Genomic DNA, 13,850 nt, shown 5'->3' with positions numbered 1-13,850 from the left:
TGGGAGGATGGGTTAGCCTGGTGGTGGGTTTTGAGGAGGGCACATTCTGCATGGAGCACAGGGTGTTATGCACAAACAATGAATCATGGAACACTATATCTAAAACTAATGATGTAATGTATGGGGATTAACATAAGAATAAAAAAAATACATTTTTATGTTTCATAATTATGTTTCCATCTTAAGTCAAACATGTTTATTATGCAATCTTTTTTTGTTTATGATGCAATCTTAAATCAAAAATATGGTACTCAATTTTCTATTAAGTAGAAAATGTTTCATGTTTTTGGTCAGCTTAATGTTTTTCTGTACCTCGTACTTTTCTGTTGTCATATGTTACCTTCACAATACAAAATTATTTTTAAAAAGCATATGAAAAGTGTCGAAATTCATTTGTTTTCAATAAAATGCAAATTAAAAATACAATGATTTCCACCTAACAGAACAGAAATTTTCTTCCTTTTTCTTTTTTTAAAGTTTTTATTTAAAATCCAGTTAGTTAGCATACAATGTAATATTAGTTTCAGGTGTATAATATACTAATTCAGGACTTTCATACATCACCCTGTGCTCATAATCCCCATCACCTATTTCACTCACCCATCCCCACTCACCTCCCCCACCTTGGTAACCATCAGTTTGTTCTCTATAGTTAAGAGAACAGCCTGGCAAATTTAAAATATCTCACAATAGCAAGCATAAGTAAGGTGTAAAACAATAGGACTCAGACGCTGCTGATAGGAGTATAAAATTGGAACTACTTTAGAAAAGAGTTTTGCCTTAGCTAATAAAGGTGAAAGTAAATATATGTTATAATACCTGGAAGAAATGCATGAATATATACACCAGAAATGTTCCCAGCAGCATTGCTATTAATAACATAAGTAGAAACAAACCAAATATCCAGAACAATAAAACTAAAATAACAAATTATTATATGGTTATATAATAGTGAATATAAGATGGCAATGAAAATAAAGTTAAGAAACAATGGCATTACTAACATAATGTTGACAAGATGCAACAGAATAGAAACAGTATGACTATTTATATAAAGATCCAAATGAGACAAGAATTAGTTATATTGATTAGGAATGCATATTTAGATGGTAAAACTCTACAGAAGTGCAAGGAAGTGATTACTATAAAAGTTAGGATAGTGTTCACATCCAAGAAAAAGAGGAGACTGTGTTGAACTTCTAGTGTGTTGGCAAGGTTCTATTTCTTCCCTGGGTGATAATTACAAGGTGTTTACTTTATAATATTTTAAATTGCACAATTTATGCTTTATGCAATTTTGGGTATGTGTGTTATATTTCACATTTTAAACAAAAAATTAGAGTACAATATAGATGAATGGCTATATAATCCTCTGCTGGGGAAGGCATAAGCATACTACTAAATGTAGAAATTATAGAGGCGCCTGGGTGGCTCAGTCGTTAAGCGTCTGCCTTCGGCTCAGGTCATGATTCCAGGTCCTGGGATCAAGCCCCACATCGGGCTCCCTGCTTGGCGGGAAGCATGTTTCTCCCTCTCCCACTCCCCCTGCTTGTGTTCCCTCTCTCGCTGTGTCTCTCTGTCAAATAAATAAATAAAATCTGTTTAAAAATAAATAAATAAATAAATGTAGAAATTATAAAAGAAGGAAAAAATTTTAAGCCCATGTTGTTTGAGGATGAACACATAGTTGGTGGGACTAAAGAATAAAAATGTGTGATTACTGTAGAAACCAAGGGAAAAACCTCTAGGGGAGAGAAGGAGAGAAGCAGTTATGATCAGAAAGTCACATGCAGAGGGATTCAGGGGTACAGGAAGTATCCTATTTCTTACCTTCAGTCATGGCAATATAGGTAGGCACTTTATAACTACTTTTTTTATGTTTTATACATTTTCAATATGTTTATCATATTTCACAATAAAAATAAACTAATTTAAAATATGTAAATTAAAAGACTCTTACCTTGATCCGTAAAACCAACTCTTGAATCCCTGTAGTCCGGGCTTTTTCTACATAAGATATCAGATCCATCATCTCTTCTGTTGTCTCAGGGACTTTTAATGCATGCTCTTTAATTGCTTCAAATTCGCTGCAAATACTGACATAATACTCTGCTTTACTATGGCTATGGTAATTAATGCCATGTCATACTCAATACATATGTGTTATTATGATTATTGTAAAATATGAACCGTGATAGCCTCAAAATATTAAATCACTAAGATGTTTTAAAACATTTAAGGACAACTTATCTGATATAACCCAGCGTACATCTCACATCTACAAAATCTACAAAATCGAGGTAACATTTTCATGTGGAAGTTATGGTATATTAAAATTTTTTTTCTGCAGATCTCTTTAACTCTCTTGAACACCCAGTTAAGTAAGCAGTGTGATACAGAGTGTACTTAGGAATGGCAAGCAGGCCAATATGAAAACAAAGAAGGGGAAATCACATGAAGCTGGAAAGGTGAGTAGGAATTAGATAGTGTAGGGCTTGATAGTTCAGTCTTGATTATCAAAAATTTAGGGGGGATGCATTAAAGTGGATAATGACAAAAAGACAGGAGATATTATGGGGGCACTTTCTTCTTGCTAGAGCAGAATCTAAGTCCCTTGGAGAGAGACATTACAGCAAAAGACAAGGAGGCAAACAAATTGAGAGCAAGGTGGCCCAAGCAGATGTTAAACCAAACTGTGAGCAAGCAAACTGCTCTTTAATGATTATTAATTTATTTAATAAATTGTACTCTACTTAGGGGCACACATTTCCTCCTTTTGATGTTATCTACCTCAAGTACAGAATTTAAATAGAAAAGAATTAAAGAATGAACTAGACGGAGGAATCTGTACAACTTTTCAGCAGCTCTTATGTCATGGGTTTATAGTAAGATAAAATTATTTTCTTGGAATAGAATTTTCCAGAAAAGTCACACATACTCCAAAAATAAATCCCAAAAAAAGTCATGTTAAACATAAATCACTTTTTGATTATGGCATTGCCATCGCTCTTACTCAATGGGATTGTTAGAAATGGATGCTTTGCCATCTTTGATATATTTTTGTATAGTAGTAGACTTTTCTACAAAGTATGCCTGACAATACTTGACTTTTGACAGCCATATATTTTTATTCATTTAAAAATATTTATTGATGTGATAGCTCCCTTAATTGGGCAACTGTTCTATGCCAAGCATTGTGCCAGATGCTTTACAAATGTTATCTGTGATGCTAACATTAGTCCTGCAAGGAGGGGATTAGTTGTACAGCTGGCACAGCAGGAAACTGAGGCTCAGAGAAATGAAATAACTTGCCTAGAGTCACAGAACTAGTTCATCACAGAGCCAGGATTCAAATCCAGGTCTTTCGGATTCCAAAGCACAGGATTTTCTCACATTGCTTCTGGGAAAATAAACATACTAGCTAACATTGCTCGAGTACCGTATTCCAAGCACTGTGCTTAGTGCTTTATATATTGGTTTTAATCTTTACAGAAGTTACAAACAGGCAACAAATAAGTTAAATGAGTTGGATGATGACTTGCTTGAGCACTGGGTGAACAAACAAAGGACACATTCCCTGCCTAAAATGAAAACTGATTCTCAGCTCCATTTACCACTGAAGGCCCAACATGGCACGGTCTTCCCACTTTTTCAAGAAAAGTAAAAGATCTGGATTGTGTGTGTGTGTGTGTGTGTGTAAAATCTTCTAATTCTGAAATGTTGATAGCCAATTCAAAATGTGTTTAAACAAAATAAAACACAGCATGAGACAAATAAAACTATCGGCATGACCTATTCAGATAGCAGGGCACTGGTTTGTGAATCTAACTTCATAGCCACTCTGCAAAGCAGGCATTGCTGTCTCTATTTTACAGATGACGAAAATAAGCTAGATGACACAACAAGTAAATATTGGGGTCAGGAACAATCCCAGATCTTCCCAATATCATTGAAAGTCTATAGTCTCTCCATTTTCATGCAACCTGTATTCAAACACTGGTTTATTTCAATTTCTTTTTTAAAAAAAATCCTGGGTTGCCTCAAAACAACCCTCAGACAGTATCAAACAAAAACCAGACCATCAGGACTACAAAGGAAAACTCCTTAGGAGGCAGCTATGAGGGGTGCCTGGGTGGCTTAGTCGGTTAAGCGTCTGCCTTCGGCTCAGGCCATGATCCCAGGGTCCTGGGATTGAGTCCTGCATAGGTCTCCCTGCTCAGCAGGGAGCCTGCTTCTCCCTCTGCCCCTCCCCACCACTCATGCTCTCTCTCTCTCATTCTCTCTCCCTCTCTCTCATAAAAATAAATAAAATCCTTTTTAAAAAGGAGGGAGCTATGAAGAGAAGTTGTAAGTACTTATATTAAAAATTTTAAGTTAGTTTATTTATTTATTTATTTTAACTAATCTCTACACCCAATGTGGGGATCGAACTCACAACCCCGAGATGAAGAGTCGCATGCTCTTCCAACTGAGCCAGCCAGATGCCCCTCATATTTTAACAAGAGTTCTTATTAGCAAAATATTTCTTTTAGCCCTATAATTCTGAGTTTAGCAATTACTTCTACTTACCTTTCATTTTCTTTTCTATGTTTTGAAGCTATGTTGTTTAATAATATGTTTGCAAAGGTTTTTGCTTTGTTTGTTAGGCCTATCTTCAAATCTTCACAATCCAAACGCACCATAGGGTAATGAACCCACTGAGGCAAAAGCATTATTTCTGAGGCAAGACTGAAAAATCTTTCTATAAACTTAAAATTTAAAAAAAAGGATTTAAAATTCAGATCCAAGTATATTACTTGCACAGCTAAAAACCTTTAAAACAAAGTACAAACTCTTGAGCAAAGATACCCTAAAATTGTCCCACATGGCTCCCACTTACATTTCCAACTTCATATTCTAAACCAGCCATGTACTGCATTCCTATGTTACCTGTTCTACAGCTGTTTTGGTTCATTTGATAGTCTCTGAACACCGCTAAACCCTTTTGGTCTTTGTTCATGTTACAGTCCCTCTCTTCTCCACCTATAAACATCTACTTCAAAGCCTAGTTCATTTTTCACTTCTTCAAGAAACCTTCACCAATCTTCCAAAGCAGAAACAATCATTCCCTCTTCTTTGCTTCCACAACACTTTGTTCACATTTCCATTCCAGTACTTACGTCCACATGTCATAGTGGTTACTCCTATGTCTGGCTTGCAGGCCAAATATAAGCTCCTCAGGACAATGTGTATGTATTATTTATCTTTATGTCACCAAAATCTTGCTAGATGTCTGAATGTGATTGTTGAAGCAATGAATGAGTAAATGAATCACTAAAGACATTGTTTAGTGAACCTATAAGCTTATTAAAATGATATTCTGAATAATAAATTCTATTAACTTTAGTTGAAACATTTACTTTCCAGAAAAAAAAAACCCTAATTAAAAAAAAGAAAGTCAAAGGCCTTAATGAAAAACAGAATTACCACTTACCTCTGTGTATTCATCAAAAGTATGATCTTCTGCCTGAAAAGTCTCTATCATCTCATCTGCAGTCCCATCAAGAAGCCAATTGTATTTTTCAACTGAAAATTAATAATCTAATTTAAATCTCAATAAGACCCATTCAAAAAGATAAAGTGCTTTTTAATATGATCATGGAAAGAAGTAGACTATTCAATTAAATATTATTAATAATTAACATATATTAACAGGAATAGAATAAAATAGACTTAACAAGCAAACCAGGTTAAACATGGCATTTTAAAATAAAGAAAATAGTGTAGGTAATGATCTTACAATAACTTAGAGGTACAGATAAGCCAGTTAATAGAAGGTTTTGATTAAGAGAATGTTAAATAACTATACTGACCCCATACACCCTTGAAGAGACTGTAAAACTGAGCTGCAGTCTTTTCAAAACTATTCTTCAGGGTGCCTGGGTGGCTCAGTTGGCTAAGCAACAGCCTTTGGCTCAGGTCATGATCCCAGAGTCCCGGGATGGAGTCCTGGGATGGAGTCCAGCATCAGGCTCCCTGTTTGGTAGAGAGTCTGCTTCTCCCTCTGACCCTACCCCCTCTTGTGCTCTCTCTCTCACTCTCTCTCAAATAAATAAATAAAAATAAAATCTTTTTTTAAAAAAACTTCTTCAAAATTAAAAATTATCTTATTTTAAAACTTGATTTAGCTTTCTCCTTATTCCAACATCTCTTCTCTCTGCTTTTTTGCTTTATTACTCTGTTCCCATTAACATTCACCCTTTGGACTAAACAACAGAATTCAAGTTTCTTGAGTGTGATCTTTGATTCTGCCAAAAGCCATGCCAATGCTGACTTCTGGCTCTTCCTGCTTTTTCATAACAGCCCCAGACAACCAAATACTTGACCAATGTCCAGCAAAAATAAAAATGGTATTCTTTTATGATAAAAGGTATAATACTACATATGTGATATATACCGTATGTCTCATAATGTTTTCTTGCACCTTCTAAGTTATGATGTACTGCCAACTTCAGTGTAGTAAGAGCCCATTGTAACACATGTTCAGGAAGTTGTGTGTCAAGATTTACAGTTGGTGAAGTTCCTGACAGCCAAGAGGGAACTGTTTGGACATTCTAACAAAAATTAAAATGACAATTTATGAAACAAATATCTGTGCAATTGGTCTATACATAGATCCTATACAATATTTTTAAACATTCTTTTCAGATTTCAATGGTCCAAAAAAAAATAACTTGATGCAAAATCATGATTTAAAATTGTATAGTTTGGGGCACCTGGCTGTCTCCGTCGGTACAGCATGCAACTCTTGATCTTGGGGGTTGGGAGTTTGAGGCCCATGTTGGGTGTAGAGATTACTTAAAAATAAAATCTTAAAAAATAATAAAATAAAATAGAATTATATAGTTTGTACTCTAATATAAAAACTTGAGTTAGTTTTCTATCATTCAACAAGTATTTATTGAATCACTATAATGTCTAAGTGATTATACTAGAAAGTAGAAGGAACAAACATGACATGGATCTTGTCCTTAAGAAGCTCACAACTATGTAGAGAGGATGAAATGGACACATAAATACCAATTCCTAACTGTAATAAAAGTTCTAAGAAGGAAAACATCATTTCTAGCCAGGGAACTTTATCAAAGAGAATGTACTTTCTAACTTAAAATAACTTTGAGGATGGAAATAAAACAGAGTTATAACATTTGATGTATATGTCCACTTACAGGTTCAACTCCATTGAAAATTTTGAAACAGACCCATATAAAGAAACCCCATGGATAAGGATGGAAGAATACCTGTAAAGCTTCAGTTATCCGCTCTACCAAACCCAAAACAACATCTTCCAAATCTTGAAAGGTAGGATAAAATTCCATTTTATCATCATCAAATGTCAGTTCCATCTTAAATATTGGCAGCCCACGTTGATCTTCTTGGTCAAAGAGTTTCACAAATCCTTCTACAGTTCTCTTTAAGAAATCCTTTAGCTGCATGATATCATAAATTATTACTTTAGAATGTACAAATTCAACCTTTAACCTTTAGTTCAAAATCAGTGAGCTATTACCTATAATTAAGGCATTCTATCAGTCTGTTTAGTCCTCACAATTTTCTTCATTCAGCACAATATGTTCCTACTAAATTTGGTGTAAAATAATAAATAGAACAATATATGCAAACTTTAATTTTTTTTATAGAATATCAATAATCTTAATATGGCAACTAGAATTTTCCACATTCTTTAGTAATTCTTCCCCTGGTACAGAAAACTAAACAACATGGTGAAGACTAATGGGAGAAAAGGCCGGACACCTAAGGGTTAGGGTGTTATGAGGTGACATGCACATGAGCTGAGGGACAATGGTATAGAGCTATCTCCTAGTGTCAACTGTTAAATAATCAAGGCTTTTAAGACCCAGTTACTAAACCCTGGATGGTTGAAAATCACCAGGGTGGGAATATTTACACCAGGAAATTGGCAAACACTACAAATTAGGGCTTTTCTCCCCCACCCCCAAAGCCGGATTTCCAGCACATCACTAGGTGAGGGTGAAGCCACTGGAACTGAGAAATGTGCACCATAAGTTACCAAAGTATGAATAATGCATTCTTTTTTTTTTAAATAAAAAGATTTTATTTATTTTAGAGATGGTGGGGAGGGGCAAAGGGAGAATCTCAAGCAGACTCCAACACTGAGTGTAAAGCCGGACCCGGGCTCCATCTCACAACCCTGAGATCATGACTTGAGCTGAAACCAAGCATAGGATGCTCAACCGACTGAGCCACCCAGGTGCCCCTGAATGATGCATTCTTATGTAGAAACAGCTATTGGAAATTTAGCCAAGCAGATAAATGCAGATCTAAAACCATCTTCAAAATGTTCCCCATCTCTACTTCTTATCAAATAATCACAGTCCTCCTAAGAGGATAAAGGTAAAAAGGAAATCATGTATATTAATTACAGGGTTATATACTAGATATTACATGTGTCCTTTTAAGGATACATTGAAAAATTTATGGGGGCTGCTTGTGCGCGCGCAAGGCTTGAGCATGAGCCGGACTTGACCGCGAGGCGAAGGCAAAAGCCACCGCCCCCCTCTTCCCCTCCCTTGAGTGAGGCGGTGTGTTGGCCGGAGAGAGATGGAGATGGGGGGCACCCGCCCAGTCTGAGCCTCGGCGCGGATGCCTCTGTCTCACGCAGCGATCCTCGCGGGCCTCTAGTGCGCTCCCTGAGCCCCAGCAGCCTCTACCCGGCGGGCGCACCCGGGCCGGCGAGGAGGGGACGCCCGCCTGGGTGGGTACCTGAAGTCACCTGCTCTGCGCAAGAGGCAGAGGCGGCCACGGCGGTGGCAGAACTACAGAGCTGCGGGGTCCATCCGACCCTTACTCTCAGCCCAGGAAGTAACCAATGCGAACATGTTGCAGAAACATTAAAGAAGTGGCTGAAGGGGGAAGGAAAAAAGTGCCACTGCCTATCAGAAAAAAAGACCAAAAGAAAACATGGCAAATACAACCACCAAGTTCCGTAAAGCACTCATCAATGGTGATTAAAAACCTGGCCTGCCAAATTTATGAAAACAACCCTCAGCTGAAAGAATCCCTTGATCCGAATACATCTTATGGGGAGCCCTACCAGCACAATACTCCATTACACTATGCTGCTAGACATGGGATGAATAGAATACTAGGGACTTTTTTTTTTGGTAGAGATGGAAATCCAAATAAATGGAATGTGTACAATGAAACATCTATGCATTTGTTAGGTATGGGACCTCGAATTATGATATCTGAAGGAGCCCTTCATCCTCGCTTAGCACGGCCCGCAGATGATTTCAGAAGAGCAGATTGTCTGCAGATGATCTTAAGATAGAAAGGAGCAAAACTTGACCAAGGAGAATATGAGAGAGTAGCTATTGATGCTGTTGACAACAACAACAAAACACCCCTGCACTATGCTGCTGCCTCAGGGGGGAAACCCTGTGTCCAGCTTTTAGTAAAACATGGAGGAGACTTGTTTGCTGAGAATGAAAATAAAGACACTCCTTGTGATTGTGCTGAAAAGCAACACCACTAAGATTTGGCTCTCAATCTGGAATTGCAAATGGCATTCTCACGAGATCCCGAAGCTGAAGAAATAGAAGCTGAATATGCTGCATTAGACAAACGAGAGGCTAAGCTCATGGATCAACTATGAGAGATTGATATTAAAAGGAATTGGAAATAATTCTCTCTTCCCTGAGTGCCTTTCACATCTTCTAAGATTTTAACAATTACTAATATATTTGGGTAAATAAGTACCCATTCTTCATTTTTTAACAATAAGTAGGTTTTACCTATATAATTGGGGAAAGCTGTTTTCATTGTGGAAAGAAATAAAAACAAATTCTTCTGTCATAAAAAAAAGAAAAAGAAAAATTTATGGAATCTTTGGAGATATTGTCCAAAAGGGAAAGTTTTTATTCAAAACCATTTTTATAGAATTGTATTTCTACAATAGCAAAAATTTGAGGAGCCCATAAATATAAAATATAAATTAATATTTTTTTAAAGATGATCAATTCCATTTCAAACCAAGATTTTTTTTAGAAAAAAATGATAATCAACCAACTTGGGATTTCATATGTTCAAAAAGATATTCACTAGGATAGTCCTTTGTTAATATTCTCCAATAAAGCTATGGATAATTAGTTGATAGCCTTTAAGCATGAGCCCAGTAATCACTCATAATATTGACACATACTTCTAGACTTTCTTTTCATTTTAGATTACTTCAGATACTGCTTCAGAAAAGTATTTTTATGCTAAACTAATTTAAATAAAATTATTATAAAAATATTTTTCTTAACTTATTTCAAAATACTTACCTAGCACTATGTCTAAATAGAATTTTATTTAAAATAATAAACTAAAGCATCAGTTTTAAACTCAACACCCCAAAAATGAATAATCCAATTAAGAAATGGGCAGAAGATATAGACATTTCTCCAAAGAAGACATACAGATGACTAACAGACACATGAAAATATGCTCACCATCACTGATCATCAGGGAAATACAAATCAAAACTACAATGAGATATCACCTCACACCTGTCAGAATGGCTAAAATCAACAACATAAGAAACAACAGCTGTTGGGGAGGATGTGGAGAAAGGGGAACCATCTTGCACTGTGGGGAATGCAAACTGGTGCAGCCACTGTGGAAAACAGTATGGAGGTTCCTCAAAAAGTTAAAAATAGAACTACCCTACAATCCAGCAATTGCACTACTAGGCATTTACCCAAAGAATACAAAAATACTAATTTAAAGGGATACATGCACCCTGATGTTTATACCAGCATTGTCTACAATAGTCAAATTATGGAAGCAGCCCAAGTGTCCATAGATAGATAAAAGGATAAAGACGATGTGGTGTGTGTGTATATATATATGTACATATATACACACACACAGAGATGAATATTACTCAGCCATAAAAAAGAATGAAATCTTGCCATTTGCAATGACCTGCAATGCTAGAGAGTATAATACTAAGTGAAATAAGTCAGTCAGAGAAACACAGATACCAGATACCATACAATTTCACTCATATGTGGAATTTAAGAAACAAAACAAATGAGCAAAGGGGGAAAAAAGAGAGAGAGAGGCAAACCAAGAAACAGACTCTTAACTATAGAGAACAAACTGATGGTTACCAGAGGGAGGGGGGTGGAGGAATGGGTTAAATAGGTGATCAGGATCAAGGAGTGCACTTGTCCTGGTGAGCACCAGGTGATGTATGGAAGTGTTGAATCACTGTATTGTTCACCTGAAACTAATATTACACTGTATGTTAACTAACTGGAATTTAAATAAAAATTTAAAAAATAATAAAGTAAAATAATAACTACTCTTATTAACATTATTATTTAAGATATATAGAACATATTTACCTGATTTGACATAAGTGTGGAAACACAGTTATAAAATGCAACCAATTTTTCAGGTTTGATGGCTTCTAGAGTTTCCTTCTTGGTAAAAAGATTTATAACCTTTGGATACCATGTGTTCATTATCTTCTCTTCTGCCTTTTTAGCTTGTATTGATAGATCATTTTTCAGTGATTCACAATCAATTGGCCCTTTAGCTCTATTTATGAGAAAAATAAAAATGATTTAAAGCAAATGATAAATACTGGTCTTAATACACAATTCTTTTTAAAAATAAGATAAATTAAAAAAATTTTAATCTGAAGAAAAGTTCTCAAGACTTATCAATTTTAAAATGTATACAGTCAAAATATAAAGACTCAAGCAAGCGACATTCAAATCTTAAATGTTAGAATAAATATGAGATTTTACCTAATCCCTGTTAAATCTAGCAAAACTGAATTGGAAAACGTCGTATAACCAAGATCCAGCAATATTTTCATAGTTGGATGAACAATGTGCAAATTAGCTGATATTTGATTTCTGGTTTGCACATAGCTAGAATGCCAAGGATTAGAATAATCCAGTCCTCTGGAAAAGCAAAACACCAAATCAAACAGGATTCAAACAATATGCTCTAAATTTTAGGAAATAATAGTTATGACATGGAATTAGCATAAACCAAGAGAAGAGGAAAATATGGTCAGCAATGGAAGCTTTAGGAGACATGCATGTAATAAAAATGCATCAAGATCTTGAAAGTGCATTATCTTCAGAGAGGACAGAGACCACTTGTGGGTAAGGCAGACTGACGGGCCAGGTGGGAGTGCCCTGCTAACTTCCACTGTGCTCTGGGTCAGTTACCTTGGGTAGAGATAAAGGAACTCAGTCCTTGGAACTGGGGAGAAAGGATGAAGAAATCTGTCTGGCATACACCAAAGCTTACTTAAGGCCACGTTGACCTATATATCCGTAAGGGTTCCCCTAATTGTGTAAGCAGCAAATAGACAAGTTCAGAGCAAGGACACCTTCAGGGAAAAAAAAACCAGTAGTGCTATTTTTTAGATGTATTCAAAATACCTTTGAGCCTCACAATTCCAGACTTAAATGTAAGATCAGCTTATTTTCAATCTGTTATCAAAACCTAGATGCAATTCTGTTTTTAAAATAACTTACTGGATGTCTCAGTTGGTTGAGCCTCCGACTCTTGATTTAGACTGGGGTCATGATCTCAGGATTGTGGGAACAGCCCTGCTGCTGGGCCTCGTACTGGGTGGGGAGTCCCCTTGGGATTCTCTCTCTCTCTCTCCCTCTGCCCCTCCCCCTGCTCATGCCCTCTCTCTCTCTCAAATAAATAAATAAATCTTTAAATAATAATTTACTCACTCAGGGGATGTAGTTAAAGGGCCTCCTTCATCTTCAAGCCATTTAACTGGAGGTTTCACGAGAACACTCCTCACTAAAAAATATATATGCATTAATATTTCTTGAAAACCCTTGCAAATCCTACTCAAACAAAAGTTTCTAACTTTTGATATTGGAAAACATAGTTTATTGAGCATTAAAGTGAGAAGAAAAAAATCCCTTTATTTGAAAAAAAAGCAAGTTCTTGGTACTATTTGGTGTTACTTTGGGTGTGAATTCAGATACAATAAAGCTTTAAGTTTTTAGGTTTTTTTTTGCATTCTATCTATTCAAAGGCCACTTAAAAACTTATTCCAATAAAAACTGCAAATGTTAAATCCCTAATAAACCTCCCTAAATACAGTAATATTTTTTATAATTCTGTAAACAGTTTAACTACAGGCATAAAAACAAAGAGAAAAATCAAAAAGCTATTAGCTAATAAGCACATAAAAATTACACAAAGTTCCCTCAAATTACAAGATTTTGACTGGATAATAAGCTCAAAATAAAAACTTTTTTAAAAGTAGATTTTGAGAAGAGCAAGATGGAGGAGGAGTAGGAGACCTAAATTTCATCTGGTCCCAGGAATTCAGCTAGACAGTTATCAAACCATTCAGAACACCTACACACTCAACAGGAGAGTGAAGAAAAGAATAGCAGCAATTCTATGAACAGAAACGTGACCACCTTCTGGAAGGTAGGACATGCAGAGAAGTGAATCCAAGGCAATATTCGGGAAGATACCCTGCAAGTACCGGCAGCAGAGCACAAAATTGGAACTTTTAGAAGTCTGCTCTGCTGAGGGACGTCACTCCAGTGGACCTTGCTCCAGTGGAACCCTCGCTGGGACAGTGTGGTCTCAGGACCCTCGGGGTCACAGAAAGACCGGGGGTGCCTGAGTGCGGCAGAGCTCCCAGGTATTGGAGCACGGAAGCCGGCTGCAGAGACAGAGCCAAGGAGTGGGCTTTCAGCTCGGGGTTGCCATAAACCGTGATCCGCGGCACAGTCAGGCCACTGCTCCTCCAGCAGGGACCCAACAAGCGGCAGATCCGG

The 13,850-nt window shown here is 36.5% G+C and overlaps 1 protein-coding gene across 1 annotated transcript; it reads right to left on the bottom strand.

Annotated features, from left to right (window-relative positions):
* Window positions 1-2,133: 2,133 nt before the first annotated feature.
* LOC145718669 (dynein axonemal heavy chain 12-like) lies at window positions 2,134-12,957 on the bottom strand. The gene is made up of 8 exons (XM_081810174.1): window positions 12,777-12,957; window positions 11,823-11,981; window positions 11,415-11,610; window positions 7,281-7,469; window positions 6,437-6,593; window positions 5,474-5,565; window positions 4,570-4,748; window positions 2,134-3,400 (listed from the first exon to the last, which is right to left on the bottom strand). The coding sequence occupies exons 1-8, from the start codon at window positions 12,950-12,952 to the stop codon at window positions 3,319-3,321; spliced, it is 1,230 nt and encodes a 409-aa protein (XP_081666300.1). The 5' UTR covers window positions 12,953-12,957; the 3' UTR covers window positions 2,134-3,318.
* Window positions 12,958-13,850: the final 893 nt, after the last annotated feature.

This window comes from Leptonychotes weddellii, unplaced genomic scaffold, assembly GCF_054177405.1.
Source record: "Leptonychotes weddellii isolate Sample4059 unplaced genomic scaffold, ASM5417740v2 HiC_scaffold_1941, whole genome shotgun sequence".
Taxonomy (NCBI): domain Eukaryota; kingdom Metazoa; phylum Chordata; class Mammalia; order Carnivora; family Phocidae; genus Leptonychotes; species Leptonychotes weddellii.
The sequence above is the reverse complement of the archived record's forward strand: the minus strand, read 5'-3'. Positions and strand labels throughout refer to the sequence as shown.

Excerpts from the sequence above, each read along its gene's own strand:
- LOC145718669 (XM_081810174.1), bottom strand. The coding sequence starts at position 12,952 with ATGCTCAATAAACTATGTTTTCCAATATCAAAAGTTAGAAACTTTTGT. Across the intron at positions 4,749-5,473 it reads CTTTTGATGAATACACAGAG|TTTATAGAAAGATTTTTCAG; the intron begins GTAAGTGGTAAT and ends TTAAATTTTAAG. Across the intron at positions 3,401-4,569 it reads CATAGAAAAGAAAATGAAAG|AAGCAATGTGAGAAAATCCT; the intron begins GTAAGTAGAAGT and ends TTATTTTCCCAG.